Source organism: Lycium barbarum, chromosome 8 (assembly GCF_019175385.1).
Source record: "Lycium barbarum isolate Lr01 chromosome 8, ASM1917538v2, whole genome shotgun sequence".
NCBI classification, from domain to species: Eukaryota; Viridiplantae; Streptophyta; class Magnoliopsida; order Solanales; family Solanaceae; genus Lycium; species Lycium barbarum.
In genome coordinates, this window is record NC_083344.1 from 3,169,906 (window position 1) to 3,197,000 (window position 27,095).

The 27,095-nt window shown below is 39.1% G+C and overlaps 1 protein-coding gene across 3 annotated transcripts; it reads right to left on the bottom strand.

The window, feature by feature from the left end:
• Positions 1-1,293: 1,293 nt before the first annotated feature.
• Positions 1,294-26,898, bottom strand: LOC132605699 (CLIP-associated protein-like). Of its 3 annotated transcripts, none has more exons than XM_060318883.1 (21): positions 26,378-26,898; positions 18,621-18,776; positions 18,408-18,470; positions 18,170-18,238; positions 17,820-17,985; positions 15,835-15,996; positions 15,573-15,670; positions 14,183-14,257; positions 13,999-14,067; positions 13,827-13,912; positions 13,619-13,736; positions 13,379-13,477; positions 12,948-13,260; positions 10,907-12,699; positions 10,648-10,749; positions 10,328-10,432; positions 9,752-9,826; positions 9,599-9,667; positions 9,439-9,507; positions 2,557-2,658; positions 1,294-1,805 (listed from the first exon to the last, which is right to left on the bottom strand). In XM_060318883.1, the coding sequence occupies exons 1-21, from the start codon at positions 26,708-26,710 to the stop codon at positions 1,644-1,646; spliced, it is 4,284 nt and encodes a 1,427-aa protein (XP_060174866.1). In that variant the 5' UTR covers positions 26,711-26,898; the 3' UTR covers positions 1,294-1,643. The 3 variants fall into 3 exon arrangements, with proteins under 3 accessions (XP_060174866.1, XP_060174865.1, XP_060174867.1); XM_060318882.1 differs by having other exon boundaries at positions 12,924-13,260; positions 26,378-26,897; XM_060318884.1 differs by lacking the exon at positions 26,378-26,898 and adding an exon at positions 22,193-22,214 and having other exon boundaries at positions 12,924-13,260.
• Positions 26,899-27,095: the final 197 nt, after the last annotated feature.

The window sequence follows — 27,095 nt, forward strand, 5'->3', positions numbered from 1 at the left end:
GTTAGTAAAGGATTTTCGATGGAAAATTCGTCGAAAATATTATCGACGAGCCCAATTCAGAAGGCGTACGTGTACGTATATATCTATTGTTTCAGGTTTTCAAGCAAGCAAAAATTAAAAAATACCCGCGCTGGCTAGGTGATTCGAACTCCCACCACTCAGCGGAATTTGAACCTTTCGCCATTGGCACCACGGTCTTCTTTGTTACTCTTGGTGGCATGTGAGCTATGTATATAATTTCTTCGATATATATACATATACTCCCTCGGCCCTTAGTAGATCACACCCTTGGATGTTCATCAGTTGAAATATAACACCCGATCTCCCAAAGTTATTTCTCTTTCATTGACCGCCATGTGACACTTGAGAGATCAATATTTCATTGGAACAAAATCATTGGGGAGGCTGAAAGGGTGGCCCGATCTCTTCTTTCTCAGTAAAGGCGTGTAAAGAAAGTCCGAAGGCTAATCTGGTTGTTGTCTCGAAGGCGAAAACTGCTTTTACCAATCATAGCCCAAAACTCGTTGCCTAGCAAGCCACTCCCAAGACCAAATTGCATGATTTTCCCTTCAAATGGGCTGTCTTTATATTTTACCCTTGACAATCAAACTTATATCTAGTAGGGAATAAATTCTTTTAAGCGTGCGAGGTGTAACTTGTAATTCTCTAAGGTCGTGAGGCGTAACTTGTAGGGTAACATGATGCGAAAGATTAAACTTATGCCCCGCAAAAAATTAAAGACCAGCCCAAATTCCTGAATGTCGTTGGGTACTGCCAGCACCGAGTGTACTATATACTGCATGTTATATCTCCTGCTATGTAACTTGTTTCCAGGTACATCTTTTGTTTTCAGCAGAGCCAGCATTCTATCAGGACTATTATTATTATTATTATATATAAGACATGGCACAATAATTAAGGCATAATACATAAAAAGGCCCTCAAACTTTCATCTTTTAAGTATGCCGTCTAACTTTGAGTCTGTATAAGTAGCCACCTCAACTTGTAAAAAATTGAATACACAAACAAAAAAATACTGACGTGATACATAATTTTTGAAGTGTCTAGATGATCATTTATAAGCTGAAGTATTCAACTGACAAAGTGAAGACAAGTTGAAGTGTCTGCTTGTGCACACCCAAAGTTAAAAGACAAGTTGAGGTGTCTGCTTGTGCACACCCAAAATTGAAAGGCATAATTAAAAAATGAGACCAAGTTTGAGAGCCTATTTATTTATTATGCCTTCAATTTACCGTGCCCAAAACTGCCGATTTGTGCCGTCAGAAATATAGCTACATGAATGTAATAACTAAATAAGATCTTCGAAATTATATTGTTTCAAGTTACAATGTATTATAAACAATCATCCAAAAACTGTCAGATTCCAATATGAGCACAAAGTTATCTGTGTACAACATCACATTTGTTCCCACACCTCTCCTCTTCAACTACCAACCAACTTAGGTGAAAAGACAAGAAAAGGAAAAAAGAGATAATAAAAAGAATACAAACTCGCCCACCCAAAAAAAAAAAAAAAAAAAAATACACATTCACACAGATATACAAAAGACATCAAATTTTAAATTACAAGATTCACAACTACACACATCTACCTACAATGAATCCCAAAAAAGCTACACCAGCTAACTATGGCTCGCATCTACCGGTGTACCAGATCTGGCCTGCGATATTCGATTTGCATAAATGGTCACCAATCGTAACTGCGTGCTGTTCAGCCCTTCCAAGTATGGCATAAATGCTTTGCCCAGCATGATGTATATGTCAACCAAACAGAATACAACAGTCTGCCAGCCAAGAAAAATTATGCATATCAAGATATAGCTAAAGAGATGTAAAACTATAGACATGAAAATACTGTAATTGGCTTAGACATGGTCTTAATCGTTGTTGCATTTATCTCTTCACGAACATATGAACCACCATACAACTGAATAACAGACAGAATGTTACCCTAGAAACTTGAAGCACTTTGGCTCACATATAGCAACCACATTTTAAGTCCATAAACAGGAAACAGGAAAGAGAATCAAGTAAGGACTGGTTCAATAACATTTAACAACCAATAGAGCTGAAAAGCTGCCAAATGTATAGAGAAACAAGACTCTAACAATTTGTTGACTAAAGTTTTTGTCACATACATACAAATAAAACTAAAATGACTTTCATAAGAGAATATTGTTGAAATGCTTCACAAGCAATACTTCGTTCTAATTCTTATTTACTAGGTTTAAAATCCATGATTCTGGTCTAGGTCAACTATTTTTTACTATATACCAACCTGCAACCTATCATACATTAAGGACAAACTGACAGGTAGAGAAGTAACCCTTCAGGCTATCTAGTCATCTCCACAATGTAAAGAAAACAGCAAGATATGCACATAGCGACATACTACAGAAGCTGACTATCACTTCCTACTTTCCTTTCAAACAAAGATGAAGCAAATGAACAGTTACTGAATATCTTTAATTCTACTACTCCCTTTAAGATTTTCTAATAACAACAGCTGAAAGACAAGGAAACAGTGATTTTCACCTTACGGACATCAGCACTCTGGTTTCCAAAAGCATCAAACAGGGAAGGCAAGAATGAAGACAGCTGAGACATCAATTCCTCCTGGGAGAGCCTCCCAACAAGCTGAACAAAGATATAACAAGTCCACATCAGAAACCAATTCAATGATAGCATTCCAAGTTTGGATTTATTAGCCAAAAACATAACTTCTTATGATAAAATAAGACCCCAAGGTGTAATTATACCTTCGACACTAACTCCTTACACCAAGAATTTCACTACATGCAGATTATTTGAAGTTGAAAAAACAGTAATATCAAAAAAGCTCCCAGGCACATTTCCCAGGACCCTTCTCTCTCCTACTTACTAGGAGGGAGGAACACCCTTTTTCTGGTGGCCTTCAGCCGGAAATAACCCCTTCTTTCATCATCCTTCACTGAGTTATCACCTTCTGTGATAGTCTCTTGTCCAATTAGAGCAGCCTTTTATTTTCCATGGAGGAAAATAAGATATATTTCAATGCAGGTTTCAAATCCTTCGACATTACCAGATGGTCAGTCGGCAGAGACATCCAGTTTGAATGGGTTGAGAGAAGTCGTAACATGATGAGAAGATCAACTATGAGTTCGATAAGCATGAGATGGATATGCTCGATTCTCAAAGAAGCTTCCAAAGATGGGAAGAATGTGATCAGGAGGTGGAAATCCAAGGAGAAATTATCTGAGATCTTTTGTACAAGGAAAACAAACGAGCATGGAAGATATATGAGCATTCTTTTGCTGCATGGTATGGAGAGATCAGTAATTATTATCCCAGAACTGGCTTTAAATGCAGGATGGAAGGAGATAGCATTGAAGACAGGAAGGTTCATTCAATGCCCCAACCAACAGAGGATTGCTGAACCACCCAGATTTTCCAAAAAAGAGTACCCTTATGTCAGTGCAGTAAGGGAGAGTAAATGGCAAACAAATGCTCTCAGAGAATCGACACTCACTTCCAATAAAGGAGAGATAGGTGTAACAGAATCTGCTGGGGTTAAGGATACTGGAATCTTTAAGAGATGCTTAGTTGGGTCTTTTGCTGAAGGAGAAACAGCGATCCCCACTCTGTGAGACATCAGGAGGTGGGTTGTGGTTACATGGAAAGCGGTGTTTGGGATTAACATCCACGAAATGGCCAACAATATGGTTCTATTTGAGTTCCCAAATAGAAACATGGCAGAACAGATCTTTCAAAAAGAATGGAGGCGGAAAAAGACCAAAATAAAGCTTCAATGGTGGAACCCTACAACTGGATGCATACCTATGACTCAAATCGCAACAACCACCTGCATGCGAGCATTGGGAGTACCTCTTCAACTATGGTCTCAGAGGATTTTCATAGAAATTGGGAATCTCTGCAGCGGATGGGTTCGACGTAAGAAGAGACTGACTTGAAGAATCACACGAAATGGGCGAGAATTCAAATCTCAAGTGACGGTCAGAACTGTCCCAAAGAAGTAGCAATAGAGAGAGATGGCATCAAGTTCTTCATTCCGATATGGGTAGAACAAAAAGTTTGCTTTGAAGTAGTTTCACCGGTGACTGATCTCGGGTCGCCGGAAGATATTGAAGCCATCGAAGAAACAGAATAGCATGCAGTTTTCTGATAGTGCACAGAAAGGACAGAATAGCATGCACTTTTCTGATAGGACACAGTACAGACAGAGTAGCATGCACTTTTCTGATAGGGCACAGTGGGACCATGTGAGGTATGCAGATACAGCTGGAAGAATATTCAAAAAATATCTGGGGGCACGTGATAGGGAGATGGCTTCACATTCCACTTATTATTTGGGCCAAAACAGCTTTAGGCCCAAACTAAAAAAGTGGTCTGGGCTTGATGGTGCTGCCCAGGTCATTTTTAATGATCTAAATGGACCGCAGATTGAAATTAACTACGACCCTTTAGTTGGTGAAACTAAAAGTGACAAATCTCAGAAAGAAATAGAGACTTCTACACTTGCAGAACTTCCGTCATATGAAGCTACAAAAAATTATGGGGGAGAAACCTCTGTTATAAGCAACGAAGACATGCAGAGGAAGGAAAATATTGAGAACACGATGATAAACCTCGTCACAGGTAATTATGAGATCGAGGCACAAGCAAGGAAAAGTCAATTTATTACAGCAATTAGGCAAGGTGATACAGAGATTGAAGAGTGGGTGCTAGAAGAGACAGAACCAATTCAACAAGACATGAGTTTAGTGCTACAAAAGGAGGAGAAGACAACTACATGGGTGAAACAACACATGCTTAAAATGGGGAAAATTTTTGGGGTTGATTTTAAGGGACATGAGGAGGAAGCACGGGAATTACTGATGCAAATAGATAGTTGCAGACAGGCAAGAAAAATGGAGTCTGTGAGTGTTTCAAAGAGGCCGAGATTCAACGGGATCCAGGAACTTAAGGGACTCACCACTTTTGATGTAAATTTCAAGAGTGATGGGAAGAGAGGCAGGGGAAAAGATGGGAAACTTTTTCAATGAAGTTAAAATTGGTGTCATGGAATGTGAGGGGATTGAATTGTGGGGATAAGAGAAGGTTAGTAAAAAGCCTTATTTACAACTGGAATGCTGATGTTATTTTCTTCAGGAATCTAAACTGGAAGGGGAAGTTAAAGAGATTATCAAAGATCTTTGGGGTGAGAGATGGGCACAGTTTGCTTCTCTGCAAGCAAGTGGCACTAGAGGGGGAATCTTGATGATGTGGGATAGTAGAGTGTGGAAAGGGGAGACTCTGGAGATTGAAGCATATACTTTATCCTGCAAGTTTGTGGCACTCCTTCAAACTTTTGAGTGTCATATAACTGGAGTATATGCCCCAAACTGCAGAACAGAGAGGGAAAATGTGTGGGATGAACTAGGGGCAGCAAGGGGTTTGATAGATGGCCCCTAGGCTATCTGTGGAGATTTCAATGTTACTAGATTTCCTTCTGAAAAAATGAACTGTAGAAGAAGAAGTCCTGCCATGGAGGAATTCTCAGACTTCATAGAAGACATGGAATTGGTAGACCCTCAGTTGCAGGGAGGGTGTTTTACATGGCATAAGGGTGATAACTATAGAATAGCATCCAGAATTGTTAGGATTCTATTCTCACATGAATGGGATGATAAGTTCAGGAATATCAAGCAGTCACTGTTGCAAAGACTGGAATCTGATCACTTCCCAGTTGAATTGCAGTGTGGAGTGCGGGAGCTCAACAAATCCTATTTCAAATTTGAAAAGTGGTAGTTGAATACTGATGGGTTTGTGGAAAGATTGGTGGAGGCCTTTGTCTTTACAGGCAAACCAGATTTCATTCTGGCTTGTAAGTTCAAAGCTTTTAAAGCCAAGTTCAAAGATTGGAACAGAACTAGCCAAGGAAACCTGGGATTTCAAAAGACTCAGATTCTGAGTCAATTGGCTACACTAGATGCTGTGGTGGTGAATAGAGTGCTAACAGAGGAAGAATCAGTTATGAAGGCATATTTGTTGATGGAATATGAAGAGCATCGTAAAAATGAAGAAATTGCATGGAGACAAAGATCTAGGGCTCTTTGGCTTAAAGAAGGGATAGGAACACCAGTTTCTTTCATAAGGTGGCCAATGCACATAAGAGAAGCAACGACATTGATCGGCTTGTGATACAAGGAGAAACAGCGGAGGATCCAACAAGAATAAAGGGAGAAATTATTGGTTTCTATCAGAGTTTGTACTCTGAGTCTGTAGATTGGAGGCCTTCATGCAACCTAATTAACTGTCCTGCTATTAATGAAGAAGAAAAAGCAGCTCTAGAGGGGGAATTTGAAGAACAAGAGGTGTTGTCATGCTTGAAGATATGTGCCATGGACAAAGCTCCGGGTCCTGATGGCTATACAATGGGTTTCCTTATCAAATGTTGGGATGTGCTGAAGCCAGATATCATGGCTACTTTCCAGAATTTCCACTCTAATGGAATTTTTGAGAAAAGCCTCAATGCTACCTACATAGCATTAATCCCAAAGAAGACAGGTGCTAAGGAGTTGAGAGACTTTAGACCCATTAGCCTTATAGGCAGTGTCTATAAATTGATCTCTAAGGTGCTCACAGAGAGGCTTCAAAGAGTTATAGGCAAATCATGGATGCCATCTTAATTGCCAATGAAGCAGTGGACTCCAGAATTAAACAAGGCAAGCCAGGAATTTTGTGCAAGTTGGCTATTGAAAAGGCATATGATCATGTCAACTGGGAGTTTTTGCTGAAAGTGCTTCCATGTATGGATTTTGGAAGAAAATGGATCAAGTGGATAAAGTATTGTATATCAAATGTCAGGTTCTCAGTTCTTATCAATGGTGCACCTGAAGGTTTTTTCCCGGCACATAGAGGGTTGAGGCAGGGTGACCCCCTATCTCCTTTTCTGTTTGTCTTAGCCATGGTGGGCCTGAATAATATGATCAAAGTGGCAAGAACCAACAACTGGATCAGAGGCTTTGAGGTTGCGACAAGCTCAAACTCAAATGCAAACATGGAAATCACACATTTACAGTATGCAGATGACACCTTAATTTTTTGTCATGCTGATGAAGATCAACTACAGATTTTGAGAACTATTCTGGTACTGTTTGAAGGAATTTCTGGTTTACATATTAACTGGAGAAAGAGTCATATGTATCCTATCAATGAAGTGAATAATATGGAAGATTTGACCAGGCTTTTGGGTGGAGAAGTAGGTTCATTGCCAACTACTTACTTGGGAATGCCTTTAGATGCTAAATCAAAGTCTGAATATCTGGAATTCTGTGATTGAACAAAGTGTGAGAAGAAATTATCTAGGTGGAAGTCACAATACATATCACTAGGGGGCAGAGTCACTCTCATTAACTCTGTATTGGATGCACTCCCAACCTATATGATGTCCGTCTTTCCCATTCCAGAGGGAGTTATCCAAAGACTTGATAAGATCAGAAGGGACTTTCTTTGGAAGGGTAACCAAGATAAGAAGGTATTCCATTTAGTTAAGTGATGTAATGTTATACTGGGAAAGAAGCAAGGTGGTTTAGGTGTCAGAAACTTAAAGTTACAGAGCAAAGCTTTAAGACTCAAATGGCTGTGGAGGTATTCACAAACACCTCAACCATACTGGGGAAGAATCATCAAAATAAAATATGGGGAAGATAACAATTGGATGACTAAGGAGGTGAACACCCCTTATGGAGTCAACTTGTGGAGATCTGTAAGAAATCTTTGGCCTTTCTTGAGGATACATTCCATTGTTAAAGTGAACAATGGTGAAAACACTTCTTTCTGGGAGGACAAATGGTTGGGAAACACTTGTCTAAAGGAACTCTTTCCAAGCATTCATTGACTGGCAGTACATCAAGATAAGAAGGTAGCTGAGAACTGGACTGCTCAAGGATGGGACATTCAGTTTAGAAGAAACTTCAATGACTGGGAAATCAATACATTGACAGAATTTTTCAAAAAACTGGAAGAATTTAAAGGAACACAGGAAAGAGCAGACAAACTATGGTGGCGGACAGCAAAGGCATTTACAAAGTGAGCTCAGCTTACAAATTCTAGATACATGGGAACCAACAAGTGCAACATTGGCCTTGGAAGCACATATGGAAAGTGAAGGTGCCTCACAAAGTTGCATGTTTCACTTGACTGTTGGCAAGAGAAGCTGTCTTGACTCAAGAAAACCTCAAAAAAAGAAAGTTCTCTCTTCGTTCCAGATGCTATTTGTGCGGTGACCCACATTGTGGGATCCAACTGGGTATGTTGTTGTTGCTATTTGTGTGGTGAAGAGGTTGAGACAGTTAGTCATCTATTTTTACATTGTAGGATTACAGCCCAGCTATGGAGGATTTTTATCAATCTAAGAGGCATTGTTTGGGTAATGCCAAAAAGGATTACTCAGTTACTTTATAGCTGGGAGGAGGCAGGAGTAGGAGCCTCAGACAGAGATAGATAGAGGATTGTCCCAGCCTGTATTTGGTGGACAATATGGAAAGAAAGGAACACCAGGTGTTTTGAAGACACCAGCAGTGAAGTACAGAAGATCAAACTGAATCGCATTAAGCTTTTTTGTTTTTGGTGCAAGCAGATCTACCTAGATGATACTGAGTCCATAATAGAAATCCTAGGTTCTTGTCAGAATTTCACTTTATGGACTAGTTTCCTGATTTTTGCTATGATGTAAATATGTTTTCAGTACAACCTATGTACTGATTTAGTCAAATACATACAACTGTTACTTTCTCAAAAAAAAAAAAAAAAATTCACTACATGCTAGTAAAGAAATGTTGTAAATTTACAATGGTACTGCATAAGTTGTCATGCGTGCTTGGAACTAATAGTTACATATCAAGATGAAAACTTTTTTTTTTTTTGAGAAAGTAACAGTTGTATGTATTTAACTAAATCAGTACATAGGTTGTACTGAAAACCATATTTACATCATAGCAAAAATCAGGAAACTAGTCCATAAAGTGAAATTCTAACAAGAACCTAGGATTTCTGTTATGGACTCAGTATCATCTAGGTAGATCTGCTTGCACCAAATATCAAGATGAAAACTTTAGTACAATCTGATACCTTGCTTCAAACAACAAGGACAAATTCATAACTGCTAGGGATGAGATAAATGTTAAATGGCCTATGTATTGCAAAGAAGGAAAAAAAGATGAAAAGTTCCCTCCTTTGACTGCATATCAACAAGATAGTATGCAGGCAACAAAACATAACCCTTGCCAACCGACAGTCGTGTATGGATGATATCAACTCTAAGCACAACATAGAAAAATGGAAGAAAAGGAACAAAGCGTACAAACTTAATGTAGCCAAGAAAGCACCAAATTAAGCTAGTTAAACGAGTTGAAACAAACAAAATCAGCAAATCACCTTTGTCAAACAGTTAATACAAGTTACAAGGGTCTTCTCGTCTTCGGTGACAAGCAAAGGAACAATAACCTGCAATACCAGAAAATATCAGACAATGCAAGAACGACTAGCCCATGATCGAAGGAAAGAGGCAATTCACTCAGCACACTCGAGCGCTTACACTTAGGCATCTGAAAGGGTCGTACTGGGACAAAATTGTATTTAAACAATTCTCAGCTTCATTCGCAACCTGAAGGATGTCGCAACACAATAAGCAAAGAGGGAAATGAAAAGTTTCTATATACTTAATACTTTCAGCCAAGCAGAAGTTTACTTTTGCAACATCATCCTTGGTCACATGGAGCAGCTTTTCAATTATGATCTCAACTGAGTCCTCCATAGCATTTTTCTGGAACAACACAAGATTGAACTAATTGACAATGGATAAAGAGGAGGTATATCAAAAGTGAAAAACGCAAAAAGCTCTGAGGCCAGCTGGGGCTTTAAGTGCAAAGCGCAAATAAAGCGTGGGCTTTAATGAAAAAAGGCGCAATGGTGCAAAAATACAAATATATATATGTTTAGTCCAAGACTAATAATAATTAGCATGTATAACAAATATATGGACAAAGAAATTGTAAAAACATTACGATAAAGTGAAATATCAATTATCTAGTGCCATGTCTTCAGGAGAGGCTCATTGGCAAGGAAAAGTATGTCTTAAGGCCTTGATGATGACACTGAAGCGCACATAAAGTGAGGCGAAGCGCTCAACATATTTTGAACCTCGCTTCAGGGCTTAAGCGCGCCTTTGACAATACTGGTGGAAAACAACCATTCCTCTTCATTTATAAAAGGGAGGATCAAAGAGGAAATCCACAAGTGACCACTGAAAATACAGCCTACATACCTGATTCTTCAGCATTTCAAGAATCAGAGATAGGGCAAGTTCCCTTGTCAATGATTCAGAATCATCTAACACCTCAAGCACAGCAGTTAATATCTGATTGAAATACTGCACAACGCAAAAGATGACACGTCATGAGATCCATATCCTTTTAGAAGAACTAATTCCAAAGGACCACAAATTAACCTCCAACTATTTGGAATGCGAATCAGCTACTTGACAGAAAACCAGTGAAATTAGACTATGATTCCAAGTCTTATATTAGGAATCCAAAAATCTACATTAATTGACTAAACATCAGACAGATTTCAGTGGCAAATTACCTTGCTCCAGATGGATTGATCATTAGCAACAGAAGCTTCGACCAATTGTTGAAGTGCATCACGCTTGTTAGCAGCAGGACTTCCATCATCACCATTGCAAATCTGCCCAAAAGTGGAAGAAAAAGCAGGGTAAGATTACTGAAGGTTTTATCCTCAAATTCTTATAAAATCAGACTTGAAAAATGATTCAAAAGATTCTTTGAAATGTGGCAATATAGCACAACCTGAATGGCACAGATGGACCACAAAAAAAACTCACCAAATGAAGAATCTGAGGGATGTTTGGTCCAGTTTCTAGAGTTGGAGTTATCTTGAGAGCAGAAAGTTTTAGGTGATTAAGCCCCAGGTCAGATGAAGACCCATTATCTGCTCTAGCATCATGAGCATTCTGTAGATGGTCTGAATCAACTAGCCCATTGACGTCCATATGAGCAGTGGAGATGTGTTCTATGGTTGAGCTGTTGTCTTTGCTCTCCAATGGCGCAGTCCATAGTCCATCATTCTCGCTTGTCGTAAGGGCCCCAAATTTCAAATCCTTGGCTTTTGAAACAGAAATATCAGTGTTGGGTCCAGTTTCCACACCATGATAGAAGTCCTGAGTACCATCAGACAAGTGGCCAATAGACCTAGTCATATAGATTGGGTCTTGAAGAGAGCTCCACTTTCTGACGCTATCAGTATCTACTGCACCCCCAGAATATCTTCCAAATTGATTACTCTTCTTTGAAGTGCCAATATATCCATCATCAGATGATGTTCCAATAACATCAGATGGATCATACGAAGACTTGGATCGGTGTCGTTCTTTCTTGCTCTGCACGAAATTCATTAAATCCACTTCTATGCGAGGTGTGCGCTGCTTAAGAGCCCGTCTCAAGTAATTTTGTTCTTCAACAGATAAGCTAAGAATAAAATTCAGAACTGCTATCGAGTCAAAGTGTGTGTACATTGATATAATGCACGAAATAGCTGCATCTTTCAGTTTGGTATTCTTATCGTGGACCAATGGTGTCAACTTAGCGAGCCATAACTTGAGGATGCCGATGTTAGCAGCACCTTCAGAATTTGAAGGATGATTGTTAAAAGAGCCAATTGAAAACTCAATTACAGCGAGTTTAGCCTTTGGGGAACGCTGCTCATCTAATGAACGGAGCAAAGCTGGCAAAAGGGAGTCTATACCATATGCCTTGCTAACTATTTCTAGGGTAGTTGAGCAGGGCTGCCTTACCAATTCTTTGGGATCAATTAACCGTGAGAAAACATGTGGCAAGATCCTCTCTATGTAACTTTCAAATGGCTTTCTGCAAGCAGGAATGAGATCTGCAAGAGTTAAAAGTGCTGCCTGTGCAACTTTATGATGGGGATCATCAAGATGCTGGAAAAACAATTTCATAACCTTCTCAAAACTCTGAGTGATTTCCTGAATACCTCTAGGGCCCTGCTGTAGCAATGATCGGAGATAGCTGAATGCAGCAACCCTGGCTTTCCAATCTGAAGTAGAATTGAGACCCTGACTCAATGCATCATTTAGTGAAGCAGGACCATCCACATAACTAGATAGATCTAGAGGAAGTTGACCGTCATCAAAGCTCCTCCTCCTGCTTGCTGACATTCTTCCTGCTGCATTTTTTCTTAGGAGAGGACGTTGAAAATTGGGAACATGATTATTGTGGGAGTCCCTAATAGCATCTCTATACGGTGTCTCTAAGTATTGTCTGTCAACATGAGAATTCATCAACCGCCTAATGTCCCTTGGCTCAGCGTTCTCTTCAACAAGTCCTCTATCCAGTAGTTTTTCAGGAGCTCTTCTTGCAGTGGAGGAGTTGAGTGCCGAAAAAGACTCATGATCCACACTACTTCGGTATGATGCTTTAGCTGATTCCTTTGAGGCCTGGATCTGAGTGATGATATCAGACAAAACCAACCCACCATTGCGATTATTTCCTTTAGTCGCAGCAGATGGTGCATCAACCAGTAAAGCATTAGTAAGACTTGTTGATGCAGGAACAGCAAGAGGGAATGGTGGATCACGGGATGAGGGTGGGTCAACTCCTGCACTAGGGTACAATATAAAACATTTTAAGCTGTTTAATAAAACTCAAAAGTTACGGCAATAGTTCAAACGTACTTTTTGGTAAATCATAAAACTGCATGAAGACGACCTTTCATGATGTCAATAACTAATTAAACACATCAAGCTTTGCTTAATCAAATAGGTAACTACTAACACATCAAGTTTCAAGATGCAGAAGAATAATGGAAGAGGAAACAATCACCTAGATCTAAACTAGAGGAGCGACCTTTCTCAGATACATCTAGACCTTTGAGCAGGTTTTCTATAGCAGAAACTTTCTGTTTGCTGGCATGAAGTACGCTTTCCAGGCTACGTTCCACTCCCACAGGTTTTGCTTGTGGCAAAAGTAGCCCAGAGGACTGGGACGTCCCTGAAGGCAAATTGGCACTTTTATCCATGGCAACTATTGCAGATGTCCCATAACCAGGTATATGTGAAGAAGCAGGTGTTTGAGAAGTAAGTGAGAAGTGTGAACTCCTCTCTCGAACAGAAGGAGAAGAGTGTCGTTTGTGAATACCACCATCTTCCTCATTTACGATCTGCAAAATAGTTCCACTTTAGCCCACAACATTTGCCTTAAAGACTACTTTGGAGAAGATGCCACATTATCTGTCTTGGAGGGATGCTGAGAGCAACTTATAAGAGAAAAGAGAGTACCCTTTGGATAGCAGGATCGAAGGACATAAATAAACGCCTAGAACGTTCTGGCCAAGTTCTTGCAAACATTCGGTACAAAGTTCTTGCAGTTGACCGTACCTGTTGTTATAGGTAAGTCATATGAATTGTCAACAAGAGATCTTGAATCGAAGTGTGGGGGGGTTTGCAAACGGCAAGGTTTACATGATAATAATGCAAAAATGTGTGCAAAATATGATACTCAGAGTTCAAAATTCATACCTCACCCATTGCATCAGCGACACAACATTTTATAAGGTCTTCATAGAGTTCTGCTGAACGTTGTACCTCAGATGCATCAGGCCAATGTTCAAGGATCAGAAGTGCGTATTCGCAGCATCTGTCATCGAAAATAATCAGAAGAAGAAACAGGCACTGTAGAGAATTAAATCAAAATTAAGATCTGTTAATTCGAAGAGTGGTATCAAACCTTGCACGAAGTACTGCATTTTTGTCTTTCTTTGCAGAATCCGCTATACGAGGAAGTGCTCGACCAACTTTGCAGTTGCGCAACATCTGGGGGGGAAAAAACAGCAGCAAATGATTGACAGATACTGCAAGTACAGGCAAAAAACAGATTCAAGCAGCACATAAAGCATTACCGTCTTTATGCAGTTATCAGCAGATTCTGCAATCACAAGAACAGTTATCACAACGAGCTTGAAAAGAACCTGAAGTTCAATGAGGATGTCATAACCTCGCGCAAGTTAGAGCAAATGTAATCCTTTCTCCCTAGTAAAATAATATTAGTATAAGCGCGTGGACAACTATATCACTTGTTCTCACCGGAATGAACATCTCAGCACATGCCTCAAAATCTCCCAAAAGCTCCTTTGATAAGAAGTTCAGTAAATGACATGCCTACCATTTACATAAGACAGTGGATGTCAGAATTCGGAACATAATCCATTTAGTAAATGTTGGTGCAAAGCAATCCAGAATAAAGCAAATGTTAAGCTAACCATCACCAATAAGCAAAAAATGCAGCTAAACAAGCACCCTGCTTGCACGGTAAAAACATGCAGGTGCATATCTATATTGATGACATCCATTTGAGAAACTTACAGAATACTCGCTCTTCCTCTTCTTTTTCCACTTTTCTACTCAAATAACAACCAAAGTAGAATGCCTAGTTGTCTACACTGCTTTGCCTTTTTTTTTTTTTGGGGGGATCAAGTAAACGTTTTCATTAATCACAAGGCCAAAATTGGCCGTATTCAAGAAGTATACCAAAAGGTAAAGAACCTACAAAACCTACACCGCTTTACTTCAGAAGATCAGTATTTCATTTTTCACTAAATTGGTTTCCAAATCTCACTGAAGATCTGCTGCTCTTTCTATCTGATAAGAGAAATGTAGACAAAATGCATTAGGGCTGTAATTCTTGCACGTCAAGGTGTAGCCCTAGAGCCTGGATAAATGCAAAAGAAAAGAATAAGGAGAGTCTCTTTAACTCCTGCAAGGCTTCTGTAGATGTGCAACTACTTCCAAGACTGGAAAACCTAAAGGATGGACCTCGACGGTAATCAGTGTGATGCACATAGAGCAACACATGCAAAAAGAAATATTTCAATATCATGTCTACAATGACTTTACAGAGCTCGATTAAATGAATCAGCTGCCTTGCTCAAACTTGTTTGATCATAATTTACTATAAAGAATTCCAGTTTCAAAATGAAAGGATGATATAAACCTAATGTTCAGTTTAGGTGCCCTCTGCATTTACATCAACTTGGAGGTGCTCTCTGCATAATGGAGATGTTTCGAATATTAAACTAAGAACACAGCTTTTACAGGACACTTAGATAAGAGCTGCTTCTGAAAAACAAAAAAAGCAACAGCAATGACAAATTTAGCAAGCTATGTTCTTTTTTAATTTTAATAAGCCATTAGGGGCTATATTAGAGACTTGGATATGGAAGAGGAATAGAAAATCAACTTCTACCAGGTTTTCATTGTATCTGACTGTCCATAAGGAGGTAAACCCAAGACATTTCAGACAGGTGCATCATGGTAAATGAAAGTCATGCTAATAAAAATAGCACGGCATAGAATAAAAAGAACAAATATCTCATAGAGCACATACTTCCCAGAAAGAAGTATATCATAGGCACACAGGCAAAGTATATGAGAACATAGAGAAGCGGGAGCAGTAGCCAGTGTTATGGAACCAAACCTGTTTGATTATGCTGGATCTCCGATCAGATAACTGTGTGCTCAAAGGGCCAACAAGTTGCTTTAGAAGTCCACGAAAACAAGGATAATCAGCAGCACCTAATGGAACAGAGTAAAACATAACATGCATTATCAACTGCACTGTCTTAATCAGTAAGGACACAACACAAGAAGATGCCACTATAAGAACATAAGGAAGCGTTGCACACCAATTCAACAAAGGAAGGGAAAGGTTATCTGAAGGTCCAATGTTAGTAAAATACCTCCAATAACCAGTGCTTCAACTCTCTGCATAGCGGCAATACGGATAGACCAATCTTTCTCTGGTACAAGGGTTGAGCCAATATTCTCGAATTCTCTTATCAGTTCCTTTTCTGAATACACTTTAATTGGCTCGACAGGCTTTTCTGTAATATCACCATCCGCTGCACAAGAACAGAGATCAAATTAAAATCATATTAACAAACGCCATAAACTATTTGTTTGCATTATTTGACTGCATAGTAGCTCTCTTTCTGTTCCATTTCTTTGCTCCAATTACACCATTGTTCGCAAAATTTGCTCAAGACAAATAATATCTTTTTTTTGAAGTAAGAGAAAATTCATTAAAAAGCAGCCAGAAGATGCAAGCAAATGATTACAGGGAAAGAGGCCTGCTCATATACAAAAACTAGTCTACAACTAAGCAGCAGACACCATCCAAAAACTGATCACAACTAGTTATAGGGGCCTAGTTGAGCCAACAAAATAAATTCAGTAAGCATTTTGTTTTGAGTACATGAGTAGGAGTTGAGATCCCATCAGAACATCTTCAATTCCTTTCATTCCTAGATGCACCAAAATTCGCAGCAGGTACAATTAACCAAACCTTTTTGTTGGATTTTCCAACTCTAACCTTTTTGTTGGATTTTCCAACTCTCCAAACACTAGTTTTCATGTGTGCATTACTCTGACTAGTCCAGATATAGAGAAGAACATACTCCAAATATCATATGCTACTGTACAATGCAGAAATAGGCACCTTGACACTTCCAGAATTCAACTGGCACATGTAGCACACCTATTCACTATTTGTATACTTCCCCTGCTGGGATTGTCTTGGGTGAGGCATGCTTCGGATAGAGTTATCCAGATAAAGCAGAATCACTTTATTAGGCAGTTTACTTCTCCAATTAGTTTCCATAGTCAATTGTCTATCAATTCCTTGTTTGAAGTTTGAACGGAGATGAGTATATGATTTCTTCACAGTAAATGACCCATCTTTAAAATCCTCCCATTCCAACCTATCTTTCAGCTGAGGTTGCCAGTAATCCTTGCAAGCTTAGCTAGCAAGTATATTAGATCATTCAATTCCTAATACTGAAAATTCCTCCTCAAATGTAGGGCCCATGAGTTGTACTGCCAGCACTGCTCTATAAAGGAGTCTAGAAAAGTAGCCAGTACACACAAGATTGGATATTCATCTTTTAGTGCCACTGTTCCCTTCCGCTTGTCTTTCCAAAATTTAATGTATTCCACTCCCAAGTTTGACTTTTGAGTTAAATTCTTCATCCCACAATCCAAAATACTCTTCCAAAGACTTGTGTCATAAGATGATCTCCTCAGCTTTATGCATTGTTCCTCACACCGTACATTGCATTATTCACTGCTTTCTATTTTTCACAACCCAGGATTCTCCATATTATACTTCCAAAGCCATTTCATTAGCATATTCTTACTATGTAATGCCAGATCTTTTACATCAGTAAAAAATCAGAAAATCAAAAGATTGAGTTCAATAAGAGTTTGCCACTTGGATTATTCTTTCCAATCCAATTCAAAGCATATTCCATAGATAGGATAGGAATATTCCAATCTTTCTCCCCCAAGACATTTGTTCTTATCCAATACATAGGGTCCTTTGGGAATCCACAAAAAAGGGATACACAATTTAGACCTAAATTTAGATAATATATGCACTAAAAGAGGACATAACCAAAGGGGACCCTAGCAACAAGAAGCCGGCTTCACCACCCACACAAACCTGCTGCACAACTATGTTTTTCCTTCCCTCCCCCTTCCTCCACTTCTTTTCAGTCATAATCCTTAAACTAAAAGAACACTCACATAGGACATGTAAGCAACAAATAAAAATGAAGGCTGACTCAAGCAATCGCGGGAACGTTTAGCTCGATCCCATGGTAACTGATGCTAAAATAAGATTATCATGAAATAAATTTTTAATTGACATAATGGGGCATGTATATACCTCCAAACAGAGATGCCTCTCTTGTTGAACGCTTTGCCTTAGGACTGCTTTTTTTGGAACTAAGGCTAGCAGATCTCACCTCACCGGCAGAATAATTATTTGAGCTGCCATCTGTGGATCGACTTTTAGGCTCAATCTTCTCAAGTCTTGCATTAATGTCTTTTAGCTGCAGTCAGTTAATAAGTCAAAACAAACACTGAGCAGAACTTCTGTTTACTACATCACATTCTATTAACCAAGTAAAGCACAAGCTAAAGTTGGAAGAGAACTCAGTTCATCACAAAGGATGTCCAAAAATAGAGAAAAGAATCTATTATCTAGAATGAAGACATCTAAAGCTAAAGGCATACCAACATGGAAGGAAGATGGTGGCGCTGAAGCTCATCCCGGAACTGGGGTCCAACTTCTGAATACATCACCTGCAAAGTGGAAACATGGAAGAATATTTATCAAACAAAAGAAAATGGGAAAGGAACAGCAGTCTGTTAAGAGACATAAATAATTGGTTTGTCGAGGCACTGAAGACTAATTAGGAAAAGCAGTTTGACCAAACACAAGAAATTGAGAAAAATATAGCAGTTTAGCTACCTCAATACATGATATGGCTGCTTCCCTCACTCCATGATTAGGATCATTCAACATTTGCAAAATCTGATAATAGCAACAAGGAAAAAGTGTGTTTACAACTTTTTTATTCTCAAAAAGAAAGAAAAAACTACAGGTCATTCTGTGCAGCAAAGAAAGGTTTAGCAATATATGTGCTAATAAATGAAATTCAAAAGTACGTATCTATTAATATACCGGAGGAAGAATAGCCCGTTGAAGGGGCAGTTCTGTCGAAGCAAAAAGACCAATTGCCGATGTAACAGTACGAGCAAATTCTTCTCGAACTCTAAAGCTTTTGTGCATCCAAGCATAAGACCCTGCCCTCTCAACTATAATTGTTGGTGACGAAACCTGTATAGATTATAATAATCAATCGAATCATTTTCTAGTATTTTTACCCGCATCATACCCAAAAAAATTAGAAAATTGAGATTAAATGTTTTTTGTGATGCTCGTGTAATCAGCATATGAGTAATAAATGTCTAACAATTGTTTCAATTTCTCATTTCCACAGAAATATTTGAATAAACAAATAGCTAAATGAACTAGAGGTCCAAAAATCCCCTCAAAGTGAGATGTCTTCAAGCTGGAAGAAAAACTGTATTCTTTTTTCTTTTTCTTTTTTTTTTTTTTTTTTTTGGTGAAACTGGTAATGTTGTATTCCTCAGCATTAAGGGTATGCTAGCCACCTGGAAGAAAAACTGTATTTACACATACACCATTAGTGTTTCTATTATGAGAACATATACGATAACTCTGAAGGGGTTGGTTAGCACTACAGATCATTTAGAATTGTTCATACGATCAACAAAGGTCATACGTCTCAAACCTGGTAACTACAATGATATTAAAATTCCAAATCATAGAAGAGTCAACTGCAGTTTGTGGCAATGTTTCTCTCTCTCTCTCTCTCTCTCTCTCTCTCTCTCTCTCTCTCGTTATCTATATGTGTTTGTGCGCGCATGTGAGGAATATGAATCACAACGTATATCTTGCATTTTTTACCTTGATCATCTGAAATTAATTTGTCACAAACAATCGAGTCATACAAATTTTTCTTTTTTTGGCACACATTCAAAGCTGCAACAACTATAGAGGTATCAAGCTGCTAAGTCACACTATGAAAGTGTGGGAAAGGGTGGTCGAAATGAGGGTGAGGAGAGGTTTGTCTATTTCAGAGAACCAGTTTGGATTCATGTCGGGGCGCTCGACTACAGAAGCCATTCATATTGTAAGGAGATTGGTGGAGCAGTATAAGGAGCGGAAGAGGGACTTGCACATGGTATTCATTGACCTAGAAAAGGCTTACGACAAAGTGCCAAGCGAGGTCCTATAGAGATGCTTGGAGGCTAAAGGTGTACCTGTGGTGTACATTAGAGCGATAAAGGACATGTATGATGGAGCTAAGACCAGGGTAAGGAGGTAGGAGGAGACTCGGAGCACTTCCCTGTTATGATGGGGTTGCATCAGGAATCAGCTCTTAGCCCGTTTCTATTCGCCCTGGTGATGGATGAATTGACGCGACAAATATAAAGTGAGGTGCCTTGGTGTATGTTGTTCGCGGATGACATAGTCCTGATTGACGAGACTTGCAACAGAGTTAACGATAAGCTGGAGGGCTGGAGACAGACGTTGGAGTCTAAAGGATTTAAATTGAGTAAGACCAAGACAGAATACTTGGAGTGCAAGTTCAGTGGCCTACCGCGTGAGGCTGACGAGGCAGTGAGGCTTGGTACCCAGGTCATTCAAAAGAAAGGAAGTTTCAAGTATCTTGGGTCTATTATACAGGGAGATGGGGATATCGACGATGATGTTTCACATCGTATTGGTGCAGGGTGGATGCAATGGAGGCTCGCCTCCGGAGTGCTGTGTGATAAGAAAGTGCCACCAAAACTTAAAGGCAAGTTCTATAAAGTGGTGGTTAGACCGACCTTATTGTACGAGGCGGAGTGTTGGCCAATCAAGAAATTTCACGTTCAGAAGATAAAAGTCGCGGAAATGCGAATGCTGCGATGGAAGTGTGGGCACACTAGGAGGGATAGAATTAGGAATGAAGATATCCGAGACAAGGTGTGAGTGGCATCGGTGAAAGACAAGATGCGGGAAGCGAGGCTGAGATGGTTTGGGCATGTGAAGAGGAGAGACACAGATGCCCCAGTGCGGAGATGTGAGAGGTTGGCTATGGACGGTTTCAGGAGAGGCAAAGGGAGGCCGAAGAAACATTGGGGAGAGGTGATTAGACAGGATATGGCACAGTTTCAGCTCACTGAGGACATGACCTTAGATAGGAGGTTGTGGAGGACTCAGATTAGGATATTAGGCTAGGTGGCTAATCCTTTCACCATAGTAGTTGTAGTTTTGCTCATTTGTTTATTGCCATTTAATTTCTGCATTTGATTGCTGCTTATATTTGTTGGGCTGTTGTACTTTGGTTATCTTAGTTATCTATAGTAGTTAATGCTCCTTTCTTTCCGGACTGTTCTACCATGACTTTCTCGCTTTTGTTATTCCTTGCTTTCATATTGTTTTCGATATGCTTGGTCCTATCTAACCTTTTGTCTTGTTTTTCCTCTCTTGGTCTCCTCTCTTGAGCCGAGGGTCTTTCGGAAACCGCCGCCCTACCTTTCAAGGTGGGGGTTAGGTCTGCGTACACTCTACTCTCCCCAGACCCCACATGGTGGGATTATACTGGGCTTGATTTCCCAAGGACCAAGGAACCATATTTACAATACTGTGTGAAATATTCTAGTTGGAAGGAAAAACTTTATTACACATACAGCATTAGTTTTTCCATTGTGAGAACATTTACAATAATTTTGAAGGGGTTGGTTCACATTACAGGTCATTTTGGGTTTGGTCATATGATCAACAAAGGTGGTACGTCTAAGACCTGATAATTACTATGATATTAACATTCCAAATTATAGAAGAATCAACTGTAGTTTCTCTCTCTCTCTCTCTCTCTCTCTTCATCTTTGTGCGTTTGCGTGTGCCCGTGGGAGGAATATGAATACACAACATATATTTAGCCTTTTTTACCCCAACCATCTGAAATTAAATTCTTCACTAGTAAAGAAATCAAGTCATACATTTTTATTTTTATTTTTTGCACACAGTTCCCAACAACTAGGGACGGACCCAATTGGACCTTGAGGCTACTGAAATTGAACTGTCGTAATGCCGCTCGAATTGTGACTCTTGACCCCTGCACTGTTCCTTTGGGACTTTCAATTAGCTTTCTTTTTCTTTGGGGGAACATACAATCAGTAAATTTATCCTTTTCTCTTCACATATTTCAGCTCAACAACCGCACCAACCACCAATGTTTATTCCTCCAACACCAGAAAAAAAAAAAATCCAAGCCAGCACTTGAACCAACCCCTATTAATTAAAGAATAAATTACTCTAAGCAACTCTGTGATAGGACTCAATTGCAAATAGGACCCCGTATTTCAATAACATACACGTAATCCCCTTATATAGTACTTACAAACCTACACAAATATACATCAATTCACAAAAGAAAGTACACCTAAAAACAGAAATTTTAACCATCATGTGAACCAACCCTAACTAATTACCAGAAAAGTACTTTTAAAAATCCTGTAATATAACACGATTGCATATACACTCCTTTATTTCAAGACCACATACATATTAACATCAATTCAGCCAAAAATAAAGCTTGCTCCTCAATAAAACAGAAAAAAGAATCAAATTTACAGACTATCTTCTGATCATGAAAAGCAACCATGCAAAATGCATGCCTCCATTAAAGTAAGCAACAATCACCTAGAATACACTTAATCCCCCTATAATATTTATAAGCCTGTACAAATTACAGATATTCACTAAACCGACCAGCATTTGATCAACCCTTATTAATTGCTACTAGTAAATTACTTTCAACAACCCTATAATATAACACAATTGCATTGATCCTCCTTTATTTCTAGACCATAAACAAATCAACATCAATTCAGCCAAAAAAAAAAAAAAAAACTTTCACCTCAATAGAACAAATAAAAGGATCAAATTCCAGTTAATATTCACCCTTATTAGTTACCACTCCCTCCGTCCATTTTTACTTGTCTGTGTCCAGTTTGGAAGATCAAGAGATAATTTATCACTTAGTTCCTAATTTATCCTTATAATTAACTATAATCATTTCCCAACACATTGAATTTATCATATTCAAAGGCTGTTTCGCATCACCCAATCGTTCAACCACAGCCAGCAACATTGAAGTAAATGCTAAGGCCTCAACCACCCTTATCAATTACTAGTAAATTACTTTAAACTACCCTGTAATATAACACAATTACATATACACTCCTTTATTTCAAGGCCATACACAATAATTAACATCGATTTAGCCAACAAACTAAACTTTCACCTCAATAAGAACAAAAAGAAGGATCAAATTCGAGTTAATATAGAGACTATCTTCTGATCATGAAATGCAACAATCACCTAACATACACTTAATCCCTCTTATGTAATACTTACCAGCCTGTACACAAAACCATCCAGCAGTTGATCCCACCCTTATTAATTACTACTCCATCTATCCCAATTTATGTGATATAGTTCGGATTTCGAATATAGCATGCACATAATCCCCATTTATAATACTTATAAGCCTGTACAAATTCAGCATTTGATCCTACGCGTATTAATTAATTAATTTAAACTACCCTGTAATATACTCCCTCCGTCCCAAAATAAGTGTCACCTTAGGAACTCAAGACAAGATCTGGCAAGTGTTTCCAACTATGCCCTTAACATTTAAAAAAGTAGTCTTCTTTAATATTGTTCAATTCTCAAAGAACATCTGATAAATAGGGGTAAGTTTATTAAACTCCACATGTTATTTATTGATTTCTTAATGAGAGTGATTTTTGCTAAGGTGACACTTATTTTGTGACACTCTTTCCTTTTTAGTCAGTAACGCCTTTCTATATTTAGTAAAAAATTCAACTTTAAATTTACCTTTTTACCTTAATAATGGAATGATGTGAAGCCACACAAATTTCTATGATTTATCTTAGACCATAAGTTTTAGAAGCTTTCTTTATTTCTTAAATTTCATGTCCAATCAAACACCCTCGTATAAAATAGGACGTAGGGAGCAGTAAATTACTTTAAACAACCCTGTAACATAACACAATTGCATATACACTCCTTTCTTTCAGCCAAAAAACAAATTTCACCCGGACACCCGGTGCTTAATCAAAAAAAAAAAAAACAAATTTCACCTCAATAAGAACAATAAAACATCAAATTCAAGTTAACATACAGACTACATTCCGATCATTAAACGCAACCATACAAATGCATTACCTCCATCAAAATGAAGCACAAATCGCTTAGCACCACCAATTACTACTAATAAATTACGCACAAATAGCCTAGCTGCATCAATTACTACCAACAAATTACGCACAAATCGCCTAGCCGCATCAATTACTACTAACAAATCACGCACAAATCGCCTAGCCGCATCAATTACTACTAATAAATCACGCACAAATCGCCTAGCCGCATCAATTACTAATAATAAATCACGCACAAATCGTCTAGCCGCATCAATTACAACAACAACAACAACAACCCAGTGAAATCCCACATCGTAGGGTCTGGGGAGGGTAGTGTACGCAGACCTGACTCCTACCAAGGTAGGACGGCTGTTTCCGAAAGACTCCCGGCTCAATAAAAGCATAAAAAGAAGTCAGATACGGTTAGATAAGGTTAAGAGATTCGGATAAGAGATTTAAAGCGATATGGAAATGAAATAATGCAAGCGACACAGATAATACAGGATAATCAGAGCACAGAAAATAACCGATAATAGCAGAAATCAGAGCAGATGACACAGGATAACCAAAGCACAGGAAATAACACATAATAACAGATAATAGCAGAAATCGGAGCACAAGAAATTATATTGCAATAATGCGACTACTAATAAGAACGGATAACGAGACTATCTACTAGTCTTCTACCCTAATTTGGGTCCTCCAAACCCTCTTATCTAAGGTCATGTCCTCGGTAAGCTGTAATTGCGCCATGTCGTGTCTAATTACCTCTCCCCAATACTGCTTCGGCCTACCCCTACCTCGTCTGAAACCATCCATGGCCAACCTCTCACACCTCCGCACTGGGGCATCTGTATCTCTCCTCTTCACATGCCCAAACCATCTCAATCTCGCTTCTCGCATCTTGTCTTCCACCGAGGCCACCCCCACCTTATCCCGAATATCCTCATTCCTAATCCTGTCACTCCTGGTGTGGCCACACATCCATCTCAACATTCTCATCTCGGCAACTTTGATCTTTTGAACGTGAGAGATCTTAACTGGCCAACACTCCGCCCCATACAGCATAGTCGGTCTAACCACCACTTTGTAGAACTTGCCCTTAAGTTTTGGTGGCACTTTTTTGTCACATAGCACTCCGAAAGCAAGCCTCCATTTCATCCACCCTGCCCCAATACGATGTGTGACATCATCGTCAATCTCCCCGTTGCCTTGCACAATAGACCCAAGGTACTTGAAACTACTTTTCTTCTGGATGGCCTGGGTACCAAGCCTTACTTCCAAGTCAGCCTCCTGAGTTGCTTCACTGAACTTACACTCCAAGTACTCTGTCTTGGTCCTACTCAGCGTAAACCCTTTAGACTCCAGAGTATGTCTAACCTAGCCGCATCAATTACTACTAATAAATCAGGCACAAATCGCCTAGCCGCATCAATTACTACTAATAAATCACGCACAAATCGCCTAGCCGCATCAATTACTACTAATAAATTAGGCACAAATCGCCTAGCCACATCAATTACTACTAATAAATCAGGCACAAATCGCCTAGCCGCATCAATTACGACTAACAAATAACGCACAAATCGCCTAGCCGCATCAATTACTACTAATAAATCACGCACAAATCGCCTAGCTGCATCAATTACCACTAACAAATTACGCACAAACGGCCTAGCTGCATCAATTACCACTAACAAATCACGCACAAATCGCCTAGCCGCATCAATTACCACTAATAAATCACGCACAAATCGCCTAGCCGCATCAATTACAACTAATAAATCACGCACAAATCGCCTAGCCGCATCAATTACCACTAATAAATCACGCACAAATCGCCTAGCTGCATCAATTACCACTAACAAATTACGCACAAATTGCCTAGCTGCATCAATTACCACTAACAAATCACGCACAAATCGCCTAGCCGCATCAATTACTACTAATAAATCACGCACAAATCGCCTAGCTGCATCAATTACCACTAACAAATTACGCACAAATCGCCTAGCCGCATCAATTACCACTAACAAATCACGCACAAATCGCCTAGCCGCATCAATTACCACTAATAAATCACGCACAAATCGCCTAGCCGCATCAATTACAACTAATAAATCACGCACAAATCGCCTATCAGCATCAATTACCACTAATAAATCACGCACAAATCGCCTAGCTGCATCAATTACTACTAATAAATTACACACAAACTAGCTGCATCAATTACTACAAATAAATCACGCACAAATCCCCTAGCCGCATCAATTACTACTAATAAATCAGGCACAAATCGCCTAGCCGCATCAATTACCACTAATAAATCACGCACAAATCGACTGATAAATCACGCACAAATCGCCTAGCTGCATCAATTACCACTAACAAATTACGCACAAATCGCCTAGCTGCATCAATTACCACTAACAAATCACGCACAAATCGCCTAGCTGCATCAATTACCACTAACAAATTACGCACAAATCGCCTAGCTGCATCAATTACTACAAATAAATTACTTTAAACTTTTTTTTAAAAAAAAAATTAACCTGTCATATAACACAATTACATATACACTTTCAAAACCACACACAATTAACAACAATTCCAGTTAATATACAACTGCATTACCTCCATTAAAGTAAGCAACAAATGCCTAGCAGCATCTCTAACAGGTTGTTTCCCATCACCCAATCGTTCAACGACAGCTGGCAAAACCGCATTAAAATGCAACTTCAAATGCTCACCAGAAAGCACAGCAGCTGAAGCAAGTGACTGTAAAGCACCTTGTGAAACCCTAAAATTACTATCTTTTAAGAGATCTAAACAAACATCAACTAGCGAAGTAACTTCAATAGATGTTAGGGTTTTTCTAGAAGCTTCTAGAACTTGATGGAGATGTTCTACACCAGCCATTCGAGATTTCGTGTCTTTTGCACGCGCTAATTCAAGCGCCGCTTCCATTTGAAACGGGGCAAAATCGGGTTATCGGAGGGTCCGATCTGGTGAAACGGGTCAGATCTGTGTGAGAGAGAAAGTGAGAGTTTGAACTGGGGAAAGAAGAAAGTGATAGTGAGAGAGAGAAAAAGAAGCACTAGTTACTCTTAATAAGATTAAATTAATTAATAACTGTTATAATGGATTAGGTGCGGCGGATCGCCTAATCCTCTCTTAACCAAAGATTTCGGGTGAGAGTCCTTAGAATGAAAGCTCTATAAGATGCAAATTCGGATTTAGTTAGATTCCATTGCAAGTACCAGAAACCATATGGGAAACAAAAAAAAAAAAAATACTAACTAGTATTCAATCTCAAAAAAATTGATAATTTTCGCTTTTCGAGAGTCAAACG

Excerpts from the sequence above, each read along its gene's own strand:
- LOC132605699 (XM_060318882.1), bottom strand. The coding sequence starts at position 26,710 with ATGGAAGCGGCGCTTGAATTAGCGCGTGCAAAAGACACGAAATCTCGA. Across the intron at positions 17,986-18,169 it reads ACCATCTTCCTTCCATGTTG|CTAAAAGACATTAATGCAAG; the intron begins GTATGCCTTTAG and ends AACTGACTGCAG. Across the intron at positions 15,671-15,834 it reads TGAAGCACTGGTTATTGGAG|GTGCTGCTGATTATCCTTGT; the intron begins GTATTTTACTAA and ends CTGTTCCATTAG.